Below are 27,035 nucleotides of genomic sequence, written 5' to 3' on the forward strand. Positions count from 1 at the left end.
TATTTATTATAATTTAATTTAAAAGTAGTAGTATAAGGGATAAAGAATAGGAACAGACTGCACCACAACGTTTAAAATTCAGAACAGAAAAAATGTCATGTTGGTAACTTAAGCCTATTAACACATATACATAAATAATACATACACCTCCTGCCATCTTACCAAGGTATTTCTCCCTTTCTTCTCTTCTCTCCTTTGCCAGTCTTTGTCTTTCATCGGTTTTTAGAAATCCATCAATGGCTGAAGTCAGAGAGAAAAGAAAAAAAAGTGTTAAAAAAGCATTAGTAAAACTAAAGAAGCATTAGTAAAACTAAAGAAGCATCAAAAAAACCCTAAAAAAATCCAACAAAAATAAATCATATCTACTGCGTTTAACAACTCCAACAATAAAAGTGATTTTGCACTTGTATGCGGGTGGGTCAAGGAGCTTGGATTTCAATGCATCTTGAGTTCCATCTCCTACCTACTGCTGAGCTCCAAGCACGGTTCCTCGGTGTAAACACCCAACTCCTCTTCCCAGAGCAAACAGGCATGCTGTTAGTGCTCCCTTTAAAACTTAAAACTTTCTTGGGAAAAACCATAAGGATACAATTAAGGTGCATTCATTTTTGTTAGTAACGTCATTTTAAAGTTTTTGGTTAAAAAAAAGGAAGTGGTAGTTCAGGAAAGCAGTAAAAGCAGTATGCAGCTCTCTTACAGTCTGATGTTGAGTCCCAGCCTTCATATTTATGGCTTAACACAGCCCCACAGCTTCCTTGCCCACAGGAAACCACCAGCACCAGCTCATTTCAACAACCAGCAATTAGTGCTGGACGAGGCTACAGCGGCAGCAGCCCTCCTGCCCTCTTTTCCAGGTAGGAAACACTTTGTTTCCTCCTTGAATTGGGACCTAAAAGCAGGTTACTTGTTTGGGAGGAGGTTGCCTAAGGATGTTTTGTACCTGGATCCAGACACCCCAGTTCTTCGCACAGGATGAGCCACCAAAAAGCCCAATATAAGAAGGCAGGTATGCAGAGGTGACACATGATATGCCTCAGGGTCACTTGCCCACATGTCCTGGAATGAGCAGCCAGATGGACCTTAGATGGACCTTCTGCAATACCACAGGTAAAGCTCACCAGTGAGTGACTTGACAGACCAGCTAGAGGATGGTATCCTTTCAAAACAGCTGACAGGACCTCCAGTGCCCTCCTTTCTCTCTTTGTTTTCAGGATCTCCTGGGGTCTTAGTAGGGCTGCAGCGCAAACATCGCACAGCTTACATCCTCTGCAATCATTATTTGGGCTCCCTACCGAGTTACTGGAATTATAATTAAGTCCCCTTCCTTTTTGCTCTAAAAACTTCAGTTGTTAATTTTATCAGATAAATATGAGTGGAGAAGTTACTTAGACTGTAACCCCGACTCTCTTCCTGAGAAGTCCCACTTGCTCCTCTCTGAGGGCATTCTGTCTGCGGGAGCAAAGATTTTGCATAGCAAGTGCCTTTCTGTTGAACACACGGTTCTGTAGGAAGGCTGAAAACCAGCCTCGGTGGTCCCTTGTGACTGCTGAACAGCACAGGTCTCAGCTGTGCCCCATTAGAATAACAGCTTGCTTTTTCCCCAAGCAGCACCTTCAAACACCACCTCTAATCCTCCCTCTGCGCACACAGACGGCGACTACCTGACAGCAGCCAGGCCTCTGGAAAATTGCGATTATAGCTCCCAGCTGGTTAATTACAAATAGAATTTGTGGGTCAAATACAGATCTATTCATTACCAAAGACTCCACAACTAGTCCACTCTTGTTTGTCTGCTTGGCTGCCGTGTACTGTCAGATTTGATAAGGAAGGAGGAGAGAAGAGAAGCCAGCTCAGTAAGGCAAAAGGTTTGCAACTACTTTGAAGGGGCCTGCAATAAGTAGCCAAGAAGGGGAATCCTGTTGTCAGCATAGTTAAATTACAGCTCCAATGGGAAGTTTTTCAGCGATGTGAAAGTCAAAACATCATAAAACCTACAATTTAGGCTAGAAGCAGCCGAGGAGGTGAAATCAAGACTGGATCAAGAGCCCGAAGAGGGAAGACTGAGCTTGGGAGCAAAGTGGAGGCAGGAGAAGGGGAAAGAGGCAAGCAGAGGCAGCAGCTAAGGTCTTCTGCAAGCAAGGGATGTAACTCGGGTGGAGAGGTGGAACCTGAAGTATGGAAACCATGATGGGGATAAGCTGGAGTGATGGGGAGAGGAACAGCAAGACAGTCCATATCTATGGATTATGTTCACAAATTCCTGCACTGACTCTCACCACACTCCTGCTTTCAGCAACTATAAAACCCACTGGCAAAAATACACCCCATTTTGCTTCTCAGTATAATTACAGAAACTTATCTCTACTTTGATTCTCTTTGATACTCTACACGAACATGACTAGCAGAAGTAGATCTAAAAGCTCTGGCCTTGCTCACAACTGCCACAGTCAACCTGAAAAATTGTGCATCAACCTTGGATAGCTTTCTCAAGAGTCTGGATGTCTCAACAACCCCTAAGTAATATTAAAAGATCAAGGCTGTAATGCCAGATACATAAGAAATGAAAATATGTATCAGAATTGAAGCAGTCTGCACAACCCTTATTTTGCTTCATTTTACACATATATTATACATTTTTTCCTTTTAGGTCCCTTCATTTATTCATTGCATAGGATGAACCTCCTCAAGAAGTGAACCAAGTTCAAAGTGATTACAGCTTTTTGCTTAATTTCCTTCTGAAACTGGAAAGTAGGCAGAACTATAATCTGAAGTCTGTCTTGGAGAACAGCACTCCAGACTTAGCTACGTCACAGGTGAAAAAACAAATACACAGAATCGTTGCCCACTACATGTGCAACACATCGATGTGCAAAAAAACGTGTGGAGGAAAATAGTACATGATCTAATAAATAGATTAGGCAGGCATCAAATGCACATGCATGCAACAAGGGTAGTATTAAAATAGCACAGGCATCCTCAGTACTAGCATTTCTGAACACAAGTACTTGACTTCACAAATCAGCATGCCTGCCAAATATCAGAAATTTGCTTGCCTTCAGAAAGTAAATATAGCTTTGAAGGACAGAATAACTATCCCTGGGTAATAAATTGTACCTTGGGATGATTTTTTAAGGCCAAAATTAGTGTATTTATTACACATCCTCATATAAAATACATTATAACTGTAACGGGCACAGCAGTTACCTGTGGCAAGAAACCTGATTAATGACAAGAATTCAAATTGTGTTTGGTAAAGCAGACTGCAAACAGCAAGCTAGCACAGGTAACACTACCATGAAAATAATATTTCATAACACAAACTGCCAGCAGAGGGCAGAACAAGGTTTAAATGAAAAAGAAAACCCCACAGCAAAAGTGCTTTCCCTGTGGTAAGTGACCTCAGGTTAATATTCTGTATACTCAGCTTTATCCTCAGCCTTCCTCATATTTACAGTGCCCCTTAGAAAGGCACGTAGCAGCAAATGACATGCTAATGAGTCAGGATGTAAACACAGGTTTATTGTGCCTTCTCCCAGCCAGAGTAACGAATACACAGAGACACAGGCAGAACGTTCTCTAATATCCCTTTATTCCCAAACTTGCAGAAGAAGGAAACTGTTCAAGTAACAACATCAAAGATTTTACTGTAAAGAAGCACGCACACCCACAAAACTGCTGCTACTTCTACTACTCCTTCTCCCAGCCCTCCCCAAAAGCCCCTTTTACAAAGAGTCCCCACTCTCAAAGGCACGTGTCTAACCGCTGGGCTAAATCCTTAAGATTGTGCCTCATTTTTTGACTGAAGAAGGCCTGCTGCTCCTCTGGGACTATGTTACAACAAGCATTACTGAAGAATAGTGCCGTAACATACCAACTAATGCTGCAGGACTCTTTCAATACTTTAATGTTACTTTGAAATAAATATTCACAGAAGCAAAACCTGACATGTTAATCGCTGCTTCAACCCTTTTTTGACAGGCAAGGTAAACCTATTCCGACTGATGAAACAGGGCCACAACATGTCCACACACACTCTGCTCTGCTCCACATACCGCTTGCGTAAGCTTCTTGGTGGTTGCTTAAGACAGAGAGGAAGGTTGTCCTGTCCCGATGAGACACAAGGCAAGGTCTGTCTTTTGAAATCTGTATTCTGTTTCTGATTGAGAAAACAAGTCCTCCAGCAGGACAATCAGGTTACTGGAAGCTGAGAACTACCAACTGGATGCTTGGACACCTCCTCTCCTGAAATTTGCACCTGAGTAACTGCCAGCGGGTAAGGCCTCCATTCATTTATTTTTATTTTTCTACTTTGCTGTTGAACCCACATACACTTCTGTCCTCTATAATATCCCACAGTATTTGTTTTCACAATGTATCTATATATAGCAGATATCAAAGCCTTTTCTAGCAGGCATCCCAACACAGAAGGAAAGTCAGCTGGGGATATGAGGCCAGCTCTACGTAACAGTGTTCAACACACCTAGACCTTTGGCCATCCTACGTGACCACATTCAACACATTGAGACCTTCGCCCATTCTACATGACACCATCCAACATTTTTAGACCTTTACCACAGTATACATCACCTACACTGTCATTGCTGTGTTGGTGATATTCCCAGTTTGAATGCAGTTCTGCCAATGGCCTTGCCAGGGATGTGGTGAGGTGGACCAGCCCAAGATATCACTGTACTTACACCCACTGTTCCATTGGCAAACTCTGCTGTTTCAAATAATATAATCTCAATCGATAAAATCAAGGCTTTGCTCCCTAAAAACTTGCTTTCTCTCCCTTGAGACTGTTCTTTGAGACAATAAAGAACAGACTTTTCCACCTGCCATTGCTTCCCTCTGGGTACCACTAAATGAAGAAGTGTTATGTTCAAGTTTTCAATTACTGACTCTACTCTGAGGGGGAAAAGGTAGAAAACTGCATGTGACTGTACCTGGATGACACTTTCTATTGGCAAAAGGCACTTTTTCTAAGTTTTAATTACGGTCTATAGCTGAGAGGCTTTTGGGTAGAGTCAACACGCAAACAACATAAGAGCTTTGCAGGTATGTTGAGTAAATTGTAGGGGATTATCCTTTTTGAAAATTGTCTTTTTTAAAGTTTTCTTTGATTAAAAAAGCTGTTTATTGTATTCAACTCGAAAATCTAAATACAAATAATCAGATTTTTTCCAGTTTCAGCTACTCAATTTTATTTTTATGTTTACCAGTCTGGATTTCAAATATAATCAGAAAAGAGAAAAGGGACATTTTCCATTACATCTAATTAAAATACCAAGATGGCTATCTGTTGTTATAAAGATGTCAAGTAGATGAAGTCATTAAAGGCAGGCTCAGTTGCCAAACACAGTGACATTTTAGACACCTCAGGCTAATTGTCCAAGAGGTGGCCTGGCAGATAGGACAGAAAAGCTGTCAGGGACCTGCATGCTCTAGTTCAACAGCTAGGACACAAACTGCCACTAAGTGCCTGCTTTATGTTCATGATCCCCACCCTGAATTTTCAAATTATTTGTTTGAATCAAGAACTTCAGCTGTACACTATACTTACATAAAGACTGCAGTATTAAAATATATCCTACTGGTGTTTTATTTAGGTTTAAGGTGAAATCACTCCATAATGCTGGCCAAATAATTTTAAAATTATGCATAAAGTATATACAGGTCACTTGGTGACCACGTATAACAACAAAAATATGTTAATTGATGGGTTTTGTCAGTGTTAGGTTGACAGTTGGACTAGACGTCCTCAAAGGTCCCTTCCAACCTAGGCAATTCCATGATTCTATGTGGAGGAAAACCTTGCTAAAATATAAAAGGCAGATCTTTTCAGTTCTGCATGAGCCCACAGACACCTAATAGCTCCATGGGATTGTGTGCTTTATGTATAAACAATGTGCACAGACTTAACAGTGCTCCATGGAGACTCCACTATCAGGCAGACACAGCAGAGGCATCTCAAGATCACTCGCAGGAGTGATAAGATTCATTAGCAGAATGTTTTTACTTAGGAAAACACTAGATAAATAATAACACTAGATTAATAAGTCAGTTTACTGATCAGGTCCCTACTAGACAGCCTACCACAAGGTAAACACACACAAAGCAGCGGCACTATGTCAATATGTGTTCTACAATGCCGTTTTATTCACGTGCCTCTGTAATCTCCCCGGCAGAAAGGAGTCCAGAGGCTTAACCAGAGCTTGCCAGTATCTTTCTCCCAGATTTCACATGAACACTTATAGCTGCGTTTTTCAAACTACATCAGACCCCAGACCCATTTGGAATCTGTAGGTAGAATCTTCCATTGCACAAAAAGGGAGGCAAATGGTGGAGATTCAGCTGCAACTTAACCATCGTGTGGTTTTGTTTTGTTTTTTAAACTTCAGTTTCTTCTGAATAAACCCTACATAACTCATGTTTATGAAGACGAAGTTAAATATATGATTTCTAAATTCAGCAGTTACTTTAAAAACTCTGTATTCCTACCTCCATTGACACAGATCCTAATTAATCCTTTCAACCTTACGACAATTGAAAAATTTTGTCTTCAAATGTCTGTATGTACATGAATGCATATTATGCATGAGAAGAACATTTATTGAAGTAGATATGAAAATGTTAATTTTAATTTTGTGTTCTGTAAACTTTTGCTATTCATTAATAGTAATTTTAATAGCAGATGCTGATATACTGGAAAACACAAATTCCATTTCATAACTATTTTTGTATTTCTTGTATGAGTGCAGCTAACTTGAAAACACCTTCAGTAACTTCACATGAAGCTGAAATGAATACTTCTAAAAGTGCTTGAGATTAGGTTGTGTCATTTCTCTGAAAAGTTCATCTTTGTAGAATACATGCAAACACACGCGTGCTGAGTTAACTAACCATTAAATGGTGGACATTATGTCAGATTTTATAGGCTGCAGAATAAAGTCTGTGCAAAGATACTTAAAGATGGTAACTAGGGACAAAGGACAGACCTGCCTCTCCATCCTATGCCAAGAGAGTATATACACTAATAACACTTTCCAAGGCTCTTGATTCACAAGGAGAAAGGAGACAAAAAAGAAGCTACTTTCCTTTTGCTTATTACACATCTTTCATCCAGCAATTACTTATCGATAAGATTATTTCTCCGTTAGAAGACAAGCAGGAAACTATTGATAATTTTAACACAAAATAAAATGTTAATACGGGTAAACATTATATCCAGAGCCTCAGCTTACAGTTCTGGAGTGCTCTAATGCTTGCTTTAAAGTAGCTTCTGCTCCAGAGGCCATCGATCAAAGCAGGCACAGCTCTACTGCTGGCTCCAAAGTAACCTGGCAGGTGGGGACCCAACATCCCACTAGGTTTTAAAGTGAATCAGTTATACATGTTGAAGCAAAAGTCCTTGGAATTTCTTTAAAACTGTGCTTCTCATTATGGGGCTGCCTTCAAAATAGACACAAGAAAACAACATACAGTGAATTTTTAATGAAACTTTGAAAATACACCATTCTGTTCGTAATTTGGTGCTACATTGTTATCCTTCTGCATGAAAAAATGTTACTTCTGTTACTGAGGGTTTGCCCAACTGGAGTCATAATCTTCTTCTTGACACATCAGCTTGCTACAGAAATTCAGACTGCAACATTACATACAGGACTGTTGCTTCACATTTCCATAGGAGAACAAGTAGCAGAAGTTAATGTGACAAATCATGAGGAAAAATCCACTTCTCATGCAAGTGTATTCCATAAAAAGGCAGGAAAGAGGAGTTCAGTAAGCATGCCTACATACACACAAGCCTGTAATGTCACATACCAAGACACATACAGCTGATATCAAAGAAGGAATATTCTCACAGTTGCCAGGCTAAGAACTTGAAAGTTAGGGAAAGCCAGAATTAACACTGTTTATACAAGAGCTCGTCCTTCATCCTGCTCACCTACTCAGCCTCACTCTGCTTTCTCAGTTCCTGTTTCCTTGTACAGCAAACTTTCACCCTTCTAACTCTCTCTCGGTATCTTCCCCTCGGTCTTAGGCTCTTGCCCAGCCACCTCAGCTCCCTTTCCTCAGATCAGCCTTCTCCCTCTGCTCCCCAGGCTCTTTAACCACAGCCTGACCTTCAGTCCCTCTTAGCCCCACTCCACCCTCAAGCCTTTGCTTTAGAGCCAAAGTCCCCCTAACACCAGATCCTTTTCCAACAGTTGCATTTCTTTCTCTTGAGTACTGGATCCCCCCAAAATACTTCTTCCTCACATTCAACCTGGTTTACAGAACATGTTTTACCTTATTCTTGTTAGAAATACTGTTGTCTTCTCCCTTTGCCTTATGAAAATTCACTATTCCTCCCCCCACCCAGAACGGGGCAGTACGAGAGGGGTGTCAGTGCTGCAGCTGAGCCTGGACTTGTACGCCTGAAGAATCTGACTTGTCAACAGATAAAGAGTTCCCTCAGAGACAGCAAAGACAAGTGACCAGTCACTCAATGTTAATGACTACTAGTCATGTCAGGTAGAGCAGGTGAAAACAGCATGCTGGAGTTGGTAAAAACCAAAAATAAAGTGACATGTCCAGGTCTTGTGCTAAGATTACCTTCTGAGTAAGTAGGTGAAACCTGGGACTGATTCTGGACAGAGAAGCAAACCATGTCATCATGGACATACATACAATCCTTGTTCCTTAATTTAGGGATGCTAAAACACTGATTAATGAGTTTTGGCTTTGGTTAAAAGTTTATTCCACATTGCTGCGAAGTACCTGCTGGCTGCATACAGATCTGTCCTCCTGGGGAACTCGCTGCTTTTTTCTGAACTTTTAAAATAAATTTGCCACAGACAAACTGTGACCAAAACCCAGAGCTCCCTATTCTAGAAATAGTTTTAACCCTAAAAAAGTATGTTTCCAGAAGGCATGTAGGATGTTTGGAGAAAAGAACACCTTCCAAGTTCCCTGGGCCAACCACTCCCAGATTTTCCAGCTTTCAGTTCCCTTCTCATCTCCTCTTCTGCTTTTTAATTCAAGTCCTTTCCAATCTACTCATCATGTCACTTCTCAGGAGCCAGCAAAGAAAGGATAATCAAGAAGACAGAAGAGATAGTCTGGACTGAGCATACCTGGAAGAGTTGTAAGCTACAACTCAGGCTGGTGCATGCCCCATGCAGACAGAACCTCTGGAGAAATTAAGTACTAAACACCAGCAGATTTTCACAGGAACTACCAAAAGGAATCTTGCTCATCAAACCCAAGGTACTAAAAATGTCAAATCATTGGTCTCTAGCCTCTGGTTTCATCAAGATATGGTCAACAGTTTGTTTGATTTATTTATTGCAAGAAAAACATTCTTCTCACAGATGCCCACGCTGTTTTAGTTGACATTTCTGCAAAAGATATGCCTAGCCTAAATTTTACAAAATCATTTAACACTGACAGTTTCTTCTGATAGGTGTTGTCAGGTAACCTTAAGGAACAGTGCTACTGGCCTTTCTTGTTATTACAATCAGGAAAAATGAAGTTAACTGTTCAACATTTTTAATATACATATATGTATATATAGAAAAATCTAAAACAATGTTGAACAGTTAATTTCATTCATATATATAAATGAAATTAACTGCATATACACAGACCTTATATACATGTCTTTGTGTATCTATTATACATTTTTATATATATTATATATATAGCAATTTCCTCCACATTTCCCTGGAGGTATTAGTAGATTAAAAACAACCGACTATTTAAAAAACTCTGAGATCAATGTTTATGTTATTCAGGAAATGAACTAATAATTTTTCTCATTCACTTGAAAGAGTAATCATTTAAAAACCTATGGAAAAGTATCTGCTTTATGCCATGATTAACAAATCCCTCTCTCTTAATATGGCTATAACTTAATAGACTAAAACTCATACTGTTTCACCAGATCATCCTACATATCATCCTGAGTATTATTCAAGGCTTATTTGGTATTTTTACAAATCAGAATCCTAGCAGTCAATATCTTGCACATAAACCTATATTCAAAAGTACATAAATCAAAGAAGAAAGTCAATTTGTAACTACAAAATAATAAATACTCAAATGGAAATCAAAGAACACACAGATTAATTTATTTATTATAATTTAATTTAAAAGTAGTAGTATAAGGGATAAAGAATAGGAACAGACTGCACCACAACGTTTAAAATTCAGAACAGAAAAAATGTCATGTTGGTAACTTAAGCCTATTAACACATATACATAAATAATACATACACCTCCTGCCATCTTACCAAGGTATTTCTCCCTTTCTTCTCTTCTCTCCTTTGCCAGTCTTTGTCTTTCATCGGTTTTTAGAAATCCATCAATGGCTGAAGTCAGAGAGAAAAGAAAAAAAAGTGTTAAAAAAGCATTAGTAAAACTAAAGAAGCATTAGTGTTGGACTAGAACCATGATAAAAACCCTAAAAAAATCCAACAAAAATAAATCATATCTACTGCGTTTAACAACTCCAACAATAAAAGTGATTTTGCACTTGTATGCGGGTGGGTCAAGGAGCTTGGATTTCAATGCATCTTGAGTTCCATCTCCTACCTACTGCTGAGCTCCAAGCACGGTTCCTCGGTGTAAACACCCAACTCCTCTTCCCAGAGCAAACAGGCATGCTGTTAGTGCTCCCTTTAAAACTTAAAACTTTCTTGGGAAAAACCATAAGGATACAATTAAGGTGCATTCATTTTTGTTAGTAACGTCATTTTAAAGTTTTTGGTTAAAAAAAAGGAAGTGGTAGTTCAGGAAAGCAGTAAAAGCAGTATGCAGCTCTCTTACAGTCTGATGTTGAGTCCCAGCCTTCATATTTATGGCTTAACACAGCCCCACAGCTTCCTTGCCCACAGGAAACCACCAGCACCAGCTCATTATAACCTCATTTTAAAGTTTTTGGTTAAAAAAAAAGGAAGAGGTAGTTCAGGAAAGCAGTAAAAGCAGTATGGTAACGTCATTTTAAAGTTTTTGGTTAAAAAAAAGGAAGTGGTAGTTCAGGAAAGCAGTAAAAGCAGTATGCAGCTCTCTTACAGTCTGATGTTGAGTCCCAGCCTTCATATTTATGGCTTAACACAGCCCCACAGCTTCCTTGCCCACAGGAAACCACCAGCACCAGCTCATTTCAACAACCAGCAATTAGTGCTGGACGAGGCTACAGCGGCAGCAGCCCTCCTGCCCTCTTTTCCAGGTAGGAAACACTTTGTTTCCTCCTTGAATTGGGACCTAAAAGCAGGTTACTTGTTTGGGAGGAGGTTGCCTAAGGATGTTTTGTACCTGGATCCAGACACCCCAGTTCTTCGCACAGGATGAGCCACCAAAAAGCCCAATATAAGAAGGCAGGTATGCAGAGGTGACACATGATATGCCTCAGGGTCACTTGCCCACATGTCCTGGAATGAGCAGCCAGATGGACCTTAGATGGACCTTCTGCAATACCACAGGTAAAGCTCACCAGTGAGTGACTTGACAGACCAGCTAGAGGATGGTATCCTTTCAAAACAGCTGACAGGACCTCCAGTGCCCTCCTTTCTCTCTTTGTTTTCAGGATCTCCTGGGGTCTTAGCAGGGCTGCAGCGCAAACATCGCACAGCTTACATCCTCTGCAATCATTATTTGGGCTCCCTACCGAGTTACTGGAATTATAATTAAGTCCCCTTCCTTTTTGCTCTAAAAACTTCAGTTGTTAATTTTATCAGATAAATATGAGTGGAGAAGTTACTTAGACTGTAACCCCGACTCTCTTCCTGAGAAGTCCCACTTGCTCCTCTCTGAGGGCATTCTGTCTGCGGGAGCAAAGATTTTGCATAGCAAGTGCCTTTCTGTTGAACACACGGTTCTGTAGGAAGGCTGAAAACCAGCCTCGGTGGTCCCTTGTGACTGCTGAACAGCACAGGCCCCGACTATCTTCCTGAGAAGTCCCACTTGCAGGCTCCTCTCTGAGGGCATTCTGTCTGTGGGAGCAAAGATTTTGCACAGCAAGTGCCTTTCTGTTGAACGCACGGCTCTGTAGGAAGGCTGAAAACCAGCCTTGGTGGTCCCTTGTGACTGCTGAACAGCACAGGTCTCAGCTGTGCCCCATTAGAATAACAGCTTGCTTTTTCCCCAAGCAGCACCTTCAAACACCACCTCTAATCCTCCCTCTGCGCACACAGACGGCGACTACCTGACAGCAGCCAGGCCTCTGGAAAATTGCGATTATAGCTCCCAGCTGGTTAATTACAAATAGAATTTGTGGGTCAAATACAGATCTATTCATTACCAAAGACTCCACAACTAGTCCACTCTTGTTTGTCTGCTTGGCTGCCGTGTACTGTCAGATTTGATAAGGAAGGAGGAGAGAAGAGAAGCCAGCTCAGTAAGGCAAAAGGTTTGCAACTACTTTGAAGGGGCCTGCAATAAGTAGCCAAGAAGGGGAATCCTGTTGTCAGCATAGTTAAATTACAGCTCCAATGGGAAGTTTTTCAGCGATGTGAAAGTCAAAACATCATAAAACCTACAATTTAGGCTAGAAGCAGCCGAGGAGGTGAAATCAAGACTGGATCAAGAGCCCGAAGAGGGAAGACTGAGCTTGGGAGCAAAGTGGAGGCAGGAGAAGGGGAAAGAGGCAAGCAGAGGCAGCAGCTAAGGTCTTCTGCAAGCAAGGGATGTAACTCGGGTGGAGAGGTGGAACCTGAAGTATGGAAACCATGATGGGGATAAGCTGGAGTGATGGGGAGAGGAACAGCAAGACAGTCCATATCTATGGATTATGTTCACAAATTCCTGCACTGACTCTCACCACACTCCTGCTTTCAGCAACTATAAAACCCACTGGCAAAAATACACCCCATTTTGCTTCTCAGTATAATTACAGAAACTTATCTCTACTTTGATTCTCTTTGATACTCTACACGAACATGACTAGCAGAAGTAGATCTAAAAGCTCTGGCCTTGCTCACAACTGCCACAGTCAACCTGAAAAATTGTGCATCAACCTTGGATAGCTTTCTCAAGAGTCTGGATGTCTCAACAACCCCTAAGTAATATTAAAAGATCAAGGCTGTAATGCCAGATACATAAGAAATGAAAATATGTATCAGAATTGAAGCAGTCTGCACAACCCTTATTTTGCTTCATTTTACACATATATTATACATTTTTTCCTTTTAGGTCCCTTCATTTATTCATTGCATAGGATGAACCTCCTCAAGAAGTGAACCAAGTTCAAAGTGATTACAGCTTTTTGCTTAATTTCCTTCTGAAACTGGAAAGTAGGCAGAACTATAATCTGAAGTCTGTCTTGGAGAACAGCACTCCAGACTTAGCTACGTCACAGGTGAAAAAACAAATACACAGAATCGTTGCCCACTACATGTGCAACACATCGATGTGCAAAAAAACGTGTGGAGGAAAATAGTACATGATCTAATAAATAGATTAGGCAGGCATCAAATGCACATGCATGCAACAAGGGTAGTATTAAAATAGCACAGGCATCCTCAGTACTAGCATTTCTGAACACAAGTACTTGACTTCACAAATCAGCATGCCTGCCAAATATCAGAAATTTGCTTGCCTTCAGAAAGTAAATATAGCTTTGAAGGACAGAATAACTATCCCTGGGTAATAAATTGTACCTTGGGATGATTTTTTAAGGCCAAAATTAGTGTATTTATTACACATCCTCATATAAAATACATTATAACTGTAACGGGCACAGCAGTTACCTGTGGCAAGAAACCTGATTAATGACAAGAATTCAAATTGTGTTTGGTAAAGCAGACTGCAAACAGCAAGCTAGCACAGGTAACACTACCATGAAAATAATATTTCATAACACAAACTGCCAGCAGAGGGCAGAACAAGGTTTAAATGAAAAAGAAAACCCCACAGCAAAAGTGCTTTCCCTGTGGTAAGTGACCTCAGGTTAATATTCTGTATACTCAGCTTTATCCTCAGCCTTCCTCATATTTACAGTGCCCCTTAGAAAGGCACGTAGCAGCAAATGACATGCTAATGAGTCAGGATGTAAACACAGGTTTATTGTGCCTTCTCCCAGCCAGAGTAACGAATACACAGAGACACTGGCAGAACGTTCTCTAATATCCCTTTATTCCCAAACTTGCAGAAGAAGGAAACTGTTCAAGTAACAACATCAAAGATTTTACTGTAAAGAAGCACGCACACCCACAAAACTGCTGCTACTTCTACTACTCCTTCTCCCAGCCCTCCCCAAAAGCCCCTTTTACAAAGAGTCCCCACTCTCAAAGGCACGTGTCTAACCGCTGGGCTAAATCCTTAAGATTGTGCCTCATTTTTTGACTGAAGAAGGCCTGCTGCTCCTCTGGGACTATGTTACAACAAGCATTACTGAAGAATAGTGCCGTAACATACCAACTAATGCTGCAGGACTCTTTCAATACTTTAATGTTACTTTGAAATAAATATTCACAGAAGCAAAACCTGACATGTTAATCGCTGCTTCAACCCTTTTTTGACAGGCAAGGTAAACCTATTCCGACTGATGAAACAGGGCCACAACATGTCCACACACACTCTGCTCTGCTCCACATACCGCTTGCGTAAGCTTCTTGGTGGTTGCTTAAGACAGAGAGGAAGGTTGTCCTGTCCCGATGAGACACAAGGCAAGGTCTGTCTTTTGAAATCTGTATTCTGTTTCTGATTGAGAAAACAAGTCCTCCAGCAGGACAATCAGGTTACTGGAAGCTGAGAACTACCAACTGGATGCTTGGACACCTCCTCTCCTGAAATTTGCACCTGAGTAACTGCCAGCGGGTAAGGCCTCCATTCATTTATTTTTATTTTTCTACTTTGCTGTTGAACCCACATACACTTCTGTCCTCTATAATATCCCACAGTATTTGTTTTCACAATGTATCTATATATAGCAGATATCAAAGCCTTTTCTAGCAGGCATCCCAACACAGAAGGAAAGTCAGCTGGGGATATGAGGCCAGCTCTACGTAACAGTGTTCAACACACCTAGACCTTTGGCCATCCTACGTGACCACATTCAACACATTGAGACCTTCGCCCATTCTACATGACACCATCCAACATTTTTAGACCTTTACCACAGTATACATCACCTACACTGTCATTGCTGTGTTGGTGATATTCCCAGTTTGAATGCAGTTCTGCCAATGGCCTTGCCAGGGATGTGGTGAGGTGGACCAGCCCAAGATATCACTGTACTTACACCCACTGTTCCATTGGCAAACTCTGCTGTTTCAAATAATATAATCTCAATCGATAAAATCAAGGCTTTGCTCCCTAAAAACTTGCTTTCTCTCCCTTGAGACTGTTCTTTGAGACAATAAAGAACAGACTTTTCCACCTGCCATTGCTTCCCTCTGGGTACCACTAAATGAAGAAGTGTTATGTTCAAGTTTTCAATTACTGACTCTACTCTGAGGGGGAAAAGGTAGAAAACTGCATGTGACTGTACCTGGATGACACTTTCTATTGGCAAAAGGCACTTTTTCTAAGTTTTAATTACGGTCTATAGCTGAGAGGCTTTTGGGTAGAGTCAACACGCAAACAACATAAGAGCTTTGCAGGTATGTTGAGTAAATTGTAGGGGATTATCCTTTTTGAAAATTGTCTTTTTAAAAGTTTTCTTTGATTAAAAAAGCTGTTTATTGTATTCAACTCAAAAATCTAAATACAAATAATCAGATTTTTTCCAGTTTCAGCTACTCAATTTTATTTTTATGTTTACCAGTCTGGATTTCAAATATAATCAGAAAAGAGAAAAGGGACATTTTCCATTACATCTAATTAAAATACCAAGATGGCTATCTGTTGTTATAAAGATGTCAAGTAGATGAAGTCATTAAAGGCAGGCTCAGTTGCCAAACACAGTGACATTTTAGACACCTCAGGCTAATTGTCCAAGAGGTGGCCTGGCAGATAGGACAGAAAAGCTGTCAGGGACCTGCATGCTCTAGTTCAACAGCTAGGACACAAACTGCCACTAAGTGCCTGCTTTATGTTCATGATCCCCACCCTGAATTTTCAAATTATTTGTTTGAATCAAGAACTTCAGCTGTACACTATACTTACATAAAGACTGCAGTATTAAAATATATCCTACTGGTGTTTTATTTAGGTTTAAGGTGAAATCACTCCATAATGCTGGCCAAATAATTTTAAAATTATGCATAAAGTATATACAGGTCACTTGGTGACCACGTATAACAACAAAAATATGTTAATTGATGGGTTTTGTCAGTGTTAGGTTGACAGTTGGACTAGACGTCCTCAAAGGTCCCTTCCAACCTAGGCAATTCCATGATTCTATGTGGAGGAAAACCTTGCTAAAATATAAAAGGCAGATCTTTTCAGTTCTGCATGAGCCCACAGACACCTAATAGCTCCATGGGATTGTGTGCTTTATGTATAAACAATGTGCACAGACTTAACAGTGCTCCATGGAGACTCCACTATCAGGCAGACACAGCAGAGGCATCTCAAGATCACTCGCAGGAGTGATAAGATTCATTAGCAGAATGTTTTTACTTAGGAAAACACTAGATAAATAATAACACTAGATTAATAAGTCAGTTTACTGATCAGGTCCCTACTAGACAGCCTACCACAAGGTAAACACACACAAAGCAGCGGCACTATGTCAATATGTGTTCTACAATGCCGTTTTATTCACGTGCCTCTGTAATCTCCCCGGCAGAAAGGAGTCCAGAGGCTTAACCAGAGCTTGCCAGTATCTTTCTCCCAGATTTCACATGAACACTTATAGCTGCGTTTTTCAAACTACATCAGACCCCAGACCCATTTGGAATCTGTAGGTAGAATCTTCCATTGCACAAAAAGGGAGGCAAATGGTGGAGATTCAGCTGCAACTTAACCATCGTGTGGTTTTGTTTTGTTTTTTAAACTTCAGTTTCTTCTGAATAAACCCTACATAACTCATGTTTATGAAGACGAAGTTAAATATATGATTTCTAAATTCAGCAGTTACTTTAAAAACTCTGTATTCCTACCTCCATTGACACAGATCCTAATTAATCCTTTCAACCTTACGACAATTGAAAAATTTTGTCTTCAAATGTCTGTATGTACATGAATGCATATTATGCATGAGAAGAACATTTATTGAAGTAGATATGAAAATGTTAATTTTAATTTTGTGTTCTGTAAACTTTTGCTATTCATTAATAGTAATTTTAATAGCAGATGCTGATATACTGGAAAACACAAATTCCATTTCATAACTATTTTTGTATTTCTTGTATGAGTGCAGCTAACTTGAAAACACCTTCAGTAACTTCACATGAAGCTGAAATGAATACTTCTAAAAGTGCTTGAGATTAGGTTGTGTCATTTCTCTGAAAAGTTCATCTTTGTAGAATACATGCAAACACACGCGTGCTGAGTTAACTAACCATTAAATGGTGGACATTATGTCAGATTTTATAGGCTGCAGAATAAAGTCTGTGCAAAGATACTTAAAGATGGTAACTAGGGACAAAGGACAGACCTGCCTCTCCATCCTATGCCAAGAGAGTATATACACTAATAACACTTTCCAAGGCTCTTGATTCACAAGGAGAAAGGAGACAAAAAAGAAGCTACTTTCCTTTTGCTTATTACACATCTTTCATCCAGCAATTACTTATCGATAAGATTATTTCTCCGTTAGAAGACAAGCAGGAAACTATTGATAATTTTAACACAAAATAAAATGTTAATACGGGTAAACATTATATCCAGAGCCTCAGCTTACAGTTCTGGAGTGCTCTAATGCTTGCTTTAAAGTAGCTTCTGCTCCAGAGGCCATCGATCAAAGCAGGCACAGCTCTACTGCTGGCTCCAAAGTAACCTGGCAGGTGGGGACCCAACAAGACATTCATGTCACTCCTGCTCTCGTGCAGGTTTCAAGACTTTTATCTTTTGCAGCAGAAGCAGAACTCAGCATCAAGATATTTCTAATTAAAAAGTCAAGAGTTGACTAACAGCTGTGAAATTAGATAAAAGAAGAAAAGTAGCCAAAAAAAAAAAAAAAAAAGAGGCCTGAAGATTCTCATTAATTTATAGTCATTGTTACTAAAACGTTTAGTCACATTCCTAATTGCAACTGATTGGAGTTACACATTTGCAGTACGATCTAAGTTTATGGACAAGTTCCAGAGCTGTTTTATTAAAACAGGACATTGCACAACATCAGAATCACAACTAGAAATGATTTCTACGACTTGACCTTTAAAATAGTCCAAAGCAGGGCTTTTTAAGGGGGGCTTGGGTTTTGGGTTTTTTGTTGTGAGAATTGAGAGTGTTTTGGGAGGGTTTGGGCTTGGGAGTTTTGTTTGGGGTATTGGGTGTGGGTTTTTTCTCCCAGACCTTGCTTTAAAAAAAAGTTATCCTAGTAAATGTAGAAATCCTCAGTGCAAAAGACAAATAATCAAATTTGAAGATGCACTTATAAATGTGTAGGAAAATTATGGTTTTTAGAATTGATCCTGTCACAACTTTATTACGTTATGAGAAAAAGCCCTCAAGAATATTAACCAAAAATAGTAACATAGCCCTTTCCCCCTTCAGATATCTAAGGACACATGCATTCACAACGCTATCTTGATAACAGATTTATCCTACGCACACACACCCTCTGTCAAAGAAAAGCCATCGTTTTCAAACCTGCTCCCTGAGCAAGTAAATAATCTTGAAATTCTGTGTGGGGGCTAGGGGTATGGGAAATCAAATCAGCCACTTTCTGGAAGTAAAGACTATGCATTCTGGAATGAATAAAGGAAAGGAACAAAGCCAAGTACTGCTTCTAACTCACAATTAACGCTTTGAAACTAAATGGACGTAGGGTTTGCCAAGGAGTAATTGCTGGCACTAGCTGGAATTTGTATACTAAAAACAACAAACAACCCTCCAAACCCCAAAGCTACAAACATTACAAATGAAACAATCTTTTTTTAACAACAGAAAATTTTTCTTCTTTCATTCACTCACTGCATATCTCCTGAATTAGCAACTGTCCCAACATGTATTTAGGATTTATGCACTTACTAACTTGCACAGACTAGTTTCACTGACTTATCAGAACTACTTTGTTAAAACAGAAAAGATGGAAATATCTTGTTGGGATCAGGAAACCCTTGCATGCCCCACCCAAGTCCGAAAAGAGGTCTTTATCACTCACGTACTACCATAATAAATGGAAAATGCATTTGTTGGAAGGAGAGTACCTATACTGTAAACACGGCTTGCCTAGTTCACTGCATCTTATGACCTTCGCAAGAAAAAGCTTCACTGTAAGACAGCAAGCCTCAAGCCATAGTTATTTTGTCCAAGTTACCTAAGGGAAATGTTTTAGGATCACATATATATTTGTTTCTCCATATCAGTGAATTCAACCTGAACAACCTCGTTTTAGAAACATACACAACAAAATGAAAGAAATTCAATATCTTTCCAACAACTTTTGTCACCAACATGAACCAGAAACAAAAGCTTTGCTTCTATAGCATAGTCTAGCACGCTTAAATTCCTCATTAAAAGTGTTTCTGGACTGGCAATGCACATTTACGTGTCAACATCTGTGGATATTATATATTTATTATTAGGTATTAGATAACCAGAGCTCAGTGAAAACTAGCATTTAGCTGAGAGATTCAGCTATTTTTAGGATCAGCAAATGAGATGGAAACTGTAAGTATCCATTTCTCCCACCTCCAGCTAGCTTGTAATCCCCAAATGCACATTAAAACCCGCTTCCTATTCAAGTTAATTGCCTTTGCTGGTGTACGGTACTCGACAGCGATCTTACACTTTGGTGAGTTTACAATTTGCAGTGCTGCGTTGCACTCCCAAATGGCAGCTGAAGTGTGTGAAGACATCAAAAGTGAAGGGAGAGCACAGAACTGCTTTTCCAGACCCAGGTAGCAAGAGCTTTCCTAGAAGTATTTACAGTCACTGCGGTCTTGCACAGCCCCCACGTGGGCAAGGAAATGACCTGCACCTCAGGTGCACTGTTCCTCTCGTTTTACTGTGATTTTTTTTGCTGAAAACAATGAACACTTAACTCAAACCTTTGCAGCAACCTTCAACGCTTGTAATTTGAAGCCAAGGGGTGCAGGAGCCTGCATTTTCAAAGATGGTTATCTGCAGAAAACAGACAGCTTACCCGAAGTGAGCACTCAGAAAAGTTTGACTGCACTGGGCAGTGTTCCTGCCTTCATCCTCAGGCTCTTCAGTGCCACTGGCCTTGCCACCAGGGGAATACTCCCCTTGGCTTTCCCAGCACTGGCACGGAGCAGCTGCAAATCTCCAATTCCAGGTAACTTAGACGTCACAGCACGGCATTTCAGGGGAAGCCCTGTCAGTATCCACACACCCTGCCTTACTGTGTGGTCTCTGCCCGCAGGGCTGGAGAGCAAAGGAGATGTCCATGGGACTCCACAGGAAAGCAACTGCTTCCAGATGGGCCAATTGGTAGAGATAAAAAGAAGTCCTATAATCAAACTCTTAATTAAACTGTATGTCAAAGTATCGGTACAGAAGTGTGACATGGCAAAACTACAGCTTGCTTCTAAACCAACTTCAGCCAGAGAGTGCTCTTCTGAAGCCTTGAGTAAAGACGATGACACAGATTTGTCAGTATATTCTCATTAACTGTCATAAAAAAAAAATTAAGGATAATCACTGAAGAAATTACGCAACAAGGTTACTATCTACAAATAAAGGGCTCACTGGCTCACCAAAGAGGCTTGGTGAACGTGCATTTCAGAGGGTAATTTGTACAGTGTAGCAATGACCTTAAAAAATCCACTGCACTTGTATGTACAGGATGGCTCTGCAGAGTCCTGTTACTAACATTTTTTTCATTTCAGGTCTAATCTAATATAAACCACAATAGAGATATCTGTGCTTTGGGATTTGTTCTGAGTTGTAGAAAAGGTATAGAGAGAGAATGAAGAAAATATATTTGGCTTCTAACAGCGCTTACAGAGACACAAAGTGTTGCCAGAATGCCCTTTATTTCCACAATATGTCTATTTTTTTTTTTTCCTAGACAGTACAAGTAGTTTTTTTAACATTACCTTAATTTCTAACTATACCCTGTCCTCCATTAAGTCAGCGATGATTGAAGATTTTAGGCAGAAGGCTTTAGGGTATTTCTCTTCTGCTCTTTGTGGTAAGCAAAGTGAACATAAAGCATTTAACAAAAGAAGAATCCATTTGCAATTTTCCATTTATGTATCTTTATATATCTATATTAAAAAAAAAAAAGTGTTAATGACTTACTAACATGGCATGCTCCTATCAAGGACTAACCTAAATAACCTCCACTTCACTCTGCCCCTACCTGGTGGATGCTGACACTGCTTATTATTCCACATAGAAGCAGCTACCAGGTATCAGACGTAGAAAGCACATTTTCTCTGTCACTTGATAAAAGCTTCAAAAAAAGAAGCAAAGCTGATTAACCCAGAGCGAACACGATCAAGTGAACTTCATCCCATGTGGACTTGACAATGATTAGGAGCAAGAGTTAAAATGTTGCTTTTATTGTGCTTCACACTAGTAATACTTCCCATTGATTTATTTAAGGGAGAGGAAGAATATCCATTGATTATCAAAACCAAAACAATTTATTCTAAAAACATACATAGTATAGCCCCATAGGGAGGAAAAGCTTTTACAATTAGATGTTTGTATTTAACCTTTTTTCTTGCGTTTTAGTAGGTGTACTATGCCGATGTACTTCATATTAATAACATTATGTATAGACAAGTTATAACTATGTTTCTGGTCAGTTTATCAAAGTATATTCCATACAGCTCCTGCTTTTGGATGCCACAGTGTTGGGCCCTAGATATAATTCTTAATAACTCATATAATTTAGTGGTGGGATCCGAATATCTGCCCTTTTAAATCCAGAACATGAATTTTTGCTCTGGCGCTTATGCCAGATCTTATCTGAGAATCTAATCCTTCTAGGTCTAGGTCCTTCAAGAGCCTAACATGTCCTTGTTGCAACTTCTGCCTGGTTGTCTACCCTCAAAAAAAAAAAAAAAAAAGGATAAAACAGAAGTGAAAATTACCTGCACAAAGCACACTAAGCTGTATGCAAAGTGCTTAAATGATATGCAAAGATGAATGATACACTGAATCCAGGATTCCCAGCACGCTTATGCCAACAGAAAAAAAAAAAAGCCAATTAAAACATAGTGGGTCAGTAAGCTTTTCAGTAAGCACTGCTTAGCACAGAGATCAGGTCCTGTATTCAGGACTTTCTGTCAAAGGTCATCTAAAATTTGGCAGTAGTTTGTCGCAAAAGCTACACAGGATGAGGGGAGACTCCAATTTGCACAGGTATCTCCCAGCCTCTTTTGCAACCTTCATGGCCCAAAGCGAAAGGAGTTGAAAGATGTATTGAAGTCAATAACATGCAATTTTCACTGCCATGAGAAGACTGCCTCTGCCCTAGATCCACTCAAATATAAGGAAGAACTTTTTCACAGTGAGGGTGACAGAGCCCTGGAACAGGCTGCCCAGGGAGGTTGTGGAGTCCCCTTCCTTGGAGATTTTCAAGACCTGCCTGGATGCAGTCCTGAGTAACATGCTCTGACAAGCTCTGGGTGGTCCTGCTTTAGCAGGGGAGTTGGACTAGATGATCTCTATGGTCCCTTCCAACTCTAAAAATTCAGTGAAATTCTGTTGATCCTTTAACCATCTGGAAAAGACTGACTTGATTCAGAACAAAGTCTAACACTGGTATGTAAGTAAATGCTAGAGTTAGTAATTCAACAACAGCATCCAGACACTATTAAAACACTATACAAAACCAGCAGAAATTAATTTGAAATGTTTTAACCAAAAAACACCGTGTTTTTATTGGTCCAAAATTACATATTTCTATTAAAAGGCTTATATGGGTCTTCTAGCACAGTATAAGAAAAGCTACTCGTTTGGTTCAAAGGCAAAATGTGTTTATTATTTTATTCCTTATGCCTCTGATTACAACTCTGGGAATACAACATGACTGCTAGTTGTTGCACCTGAATCTGTAGCACTTTGCACAGCCAGTTTCTGTTCTCATTTGTACGTAAGGGCAGAGCTGGAAATCTGACCCACAGAATCTTATTTTTCTGCTAACTAAAATTCTTCAAGCAATTTGGACAAAAACTCTAATGGGCACTAAAAAAACCTCATTTCCTATGGGGCTGCGCAGAGACACCAGATTCTCTTGTGCCTATCGAGATGGGAGTTTCTATTGAAGCGTTCTTGGAGGTCAGAGCATTTACAATCAACTTCCTCAGAGTGATGAACTTTATGGCATGTAACACGGGTTGCGCTCTTACTGCATTCTGTGGCATCACCATCTGTGCAGGAACATAGCATCCTTTAGATTGTAACTTCTGTCAAATTCAGCTGACGTTGGCTGAGGGCTTCTACAGCTAATTATTGGTGAAAGGAAAGAAGGATGGACAGACAGATAAGTGTGATCCTCTGTGCTTCAGTTACTTTTGAAGAAATACAGACAACCGAATTCTTGAAATTGTGGCCACTTAAAACCCATATCAAAGTCCTTACTCATTTGCACACCTTGAGAAATACAGCACATTCAGTGTATGATGACCCTACATCATTAAGAGTTTTCTGTCTTCAAGGTCCCAGCTGCTCACAATAGGATGGCTTTTGGAAAAAAAGAAAACTCATAACTTAAGAAAATCCATCAAAAATGATGGAAGTTGCTAAAAACAACAAATACAGAAATCTGCATGCCTTTTTTAAGAATGTACTGGTTCAGAGAAAAATTGATAACTCTTCTGCACATTATTTTCTGAATAACTCTCATAGAATAAAGGCAGCTAAAAAAATTAAAGGACACAGTTTAGCCAGAACCCACACATTTAAACACAGTTTAAGTGTTTTAGGAAACAACCATATGATGTTACACTGTACTGATTTTCAGAGCATCTAGTTAACTGCCTGCCATTTAAACTGACAGGCTTGAAGAAAGGCAGAAACAACATATAAAACGAGCACTTTAAAAGAAGCTTAATCCAGTGTCGTGACATTAAACTGCCAAGATAAACTGACCAACGATAATGAAGAATAATTTTCACCGGTAATTTCTTTTGGGTTATTTATAAAAAGCAGAACGAGAAACTATGAGTGCTTGCAGTTTATCAGAACAGCCCTGTTCAGCTGAAAAGCGGATGATAACGGATGAGCTTGAAGAAATTATTTGGATGGAACGTAACAAGCTCTAAAAGGAAACAAAGATAATTACTTGCACAAGCAAACAGCAGCATACTAAGGTCCACAACGATTGCTGAATTCACACTTGCAGTCTTCTCCTGTGGGAGACGCCACACCGAATGCACCAAATCTAATCACGCAGCCAGACTTTTTTTTGGCACACAGATTTTAGTGCTATGACACAGTCTAGTAACACGTGATGTGGATGTGTACATTGGGATAAAAAGAAAGCTCTTCAATAGAGATAAACACATAGTGAATGAGAAAAATTGAAGGTCACACACGCTTGGCAGGCAATACTTGGTTCTAATTGATTTTGAAAACACTTGAATGATGATTTAGCAATTAAATGATCTACTTACAATACAATGTAATTGTACATTTTGGAAGATGAAAGCCAGTTAGCTTAATTTCTAATAATGTGTTTTTGGACTTTGTAAGTCTACAATTAGCCTGTAGATGGGTTAGGTCGTATTTTCTATTTAAAAATTACTTTAAAATTTTCTCTTCATTGTTCCTCCCTCTCCCTCTTTTCTGATATGTCGCAATTGTGGTTTTAATAAAACAATTTACTGGCAGGAAATGTAACCTGACTGACCCTGCAAATAAAACAAACATAGTTTTATTTGGCACAAGAACGTAGGTGTTTACAGTCAAAACTTTGTAGCTTAGCATGCACTTTGGATCAAAAAAAGATAGCAAAATAATCCTGCTTCATTTCTTATAACACCTTGCATGTTATCATCTTTCCCCACCCCGATGTCAACACTAAATCCCAAACTATGTTCTTTCCTACTTGCTTTTTTCTCTTTTCATGCCACAAAACCAGTAAGACAGAAAAATCTAGTTTTATATAGTACATTAGTTATTATGACATTTGTACCAATAAAACTTGCTGTACAGTAATTCCATAGCTGAGTATCTAGTTACAATTCATGCCTTATGTTTGCCCTTAATATCTCACTGGGGTCTTGACTGAGACAACCAGACTGCCCACTTCGCAAAGGCTGCCAGAACTTACAGCTACAAGGCAGAGAGAAAAAAAAAAAAAATTCCTCATTGCAAGAACACCTTCAATTATTTAAAATAATTCCTATTCTGGATCCTACTAACCAAAGTTTTTATTAAAAAAAAAAAAAAAATCTTCTTGGCTATACCATAGGCATAAAGTGACACAATTGTGCAACACAATCATAAAAATACCATAAAATTATCAATGGATTCTTTTTTTTCTTTTCCAGAAACCTACCAATTTAATGTCAATTTAATAAAATTGATAGATTCAAGTTAGACTGTCTTTTCATCACCTTTCTTTTTGTTTGAAATATAGTTACTTAGGATCTACCATATATACAAACATGTCCTCCTGCTATGACTGGAGTAAGAGAAAAAGCTATGTTCTACCTTAGAAGTGACTGGGCTGTAGCAGAAGACGAGTTTCATATGACCAATTGAAATGATCTCCCATGAATCATGCAACGTAAATGAAATTACAAGAGATAAGTAATTGCTAAAGGTATTAAATATTACTTGGAAAACCCTTAATTTATCCTGAATAGAATTTATCCTGTTTACAAACTGCAGACACAGCATGACAGAAAGGGTGAATCCAAAGGAATCTGCATGCAACACAAAAGCCAAGCTGCTTGAAGACCTCAGTAGTCACCACAGAAGCCAAGGTCCAAGCATCTTGATCACCCACATAGTTAACAGTTCTACTGGACAGCCCAAGAATTTTGGGTAAACGCTGAAATTACTTTGCACCTGTCTGTCCCTGAAGGATGGTGCTAGGGAGAAAGGGCAATGCACTACACTATTTCCAACACACAGAACTCTGAATTACTCCTTTGTTTCACGTGGGAGAAGCATAAAAGTGCTCCACTCCATTATGGCACAGGCTGCACAGTATAGCTGAATGGCCCTGTAAAGGAGGAGGACCAGTAAGAGCAGACTTTCTCCCAGGCTCCTTTTTATTTTGTTGCCTTTTACTGCAAAAAAACCTGCACGTTCTTTTCCACTTCTGGCTTCCAGCTTCCAGGAATCACTGAGTGACATCAAACAGGATGATTTTTCACCGCATAAAACAACAACAACAAAAATCCAGTGATAGGGTGTTATCCTACTAGTCCATCCGCTAGATGACAACTGAGTAAAATAATAGCCATGTCAATAGCAAATAACATACCAGGTTTCAGCCATTTTTACACACATCTCCTCAAACTCAACTTTTACGGGAATCGAATTACAATAAAACACCCTTTTGTAGTGATACTTTTCCTTTTTTTTTTTAAATAGAAGCTTATAAAGTGTGAAGTACTTCTAACAAAAATTAAAGTGTTCAAAACTGATATTATTACATTCTTCTATCTTTATCTTAATAAGCCACACGTGCCCACTACCCAAGCCTATGATTATGCTGGGGCAAATACTTTATCCATAAAGATGTTCATAATAAACAATCCTGTTAACACGCAGAAACGGCTGCTGGTGCTCAAGTAACCAGAAGCCAGCAAACCATCCATTTGCTCGCTGCACAGGGGCTGCCAGCTGCGAACAGAAAGGAAGGAAAAGCTCTTCTGTTCCATAATGCACACCCCAAGAAATCAGCAACTGCTCCTGCATAATGGGTGAAAAGTTATCAAAGACAATGTCAGGAAAAGAAAACATTACATAGCTACACAGCGATGTTTTTGAGTTCTGTCCCCTTTCCCCCCTCCCCATCTCTTATATTAATCTCTCTTCTTCTTCCTAAGTTTTAGGATCTACTG

At 39.5% G+C, this 27,035-nt stretch overlaps 1 protein-coding gene across 1 annotated transcript in view; it reads right to left on the bottom strand.

The window, feature by feature from the left end:
* Positions 1-27,035, bottom strand: part of LOC106898753 (MAP7 domain-containing protein 2-like) — a 64,509-nt gene that overhangs the window by 3,630 nt on the left and 33,844 nt on the right. The window contains exon 2 of the mRNA XM_014960184.1: positions 10,278-10,355. Within this exon, the coding sequence (XP_014815670.1) occupies positions 10,278-10,355 (78 nt within the window). The remainder of the gene's footprint in view (positions 1-10,277; positions 10,356-27,035) is intronic.

Source organism: Calidris pugnax, unplaced genomic scaffold, assembly GCF_001431845.1.
Source record: "Calidris pugnax isolate Ruff unplaced genomic scaffold, ASM143184v1 scaffold188, whole genome shotgun sequence".
Taxonomy (NCBI): domain Eukaryota; kingdom Metazoa; phylum Chordata; class Aves; order Charadriiformes; family Scolopacidae; genus Calidris; species Calidris pugnax.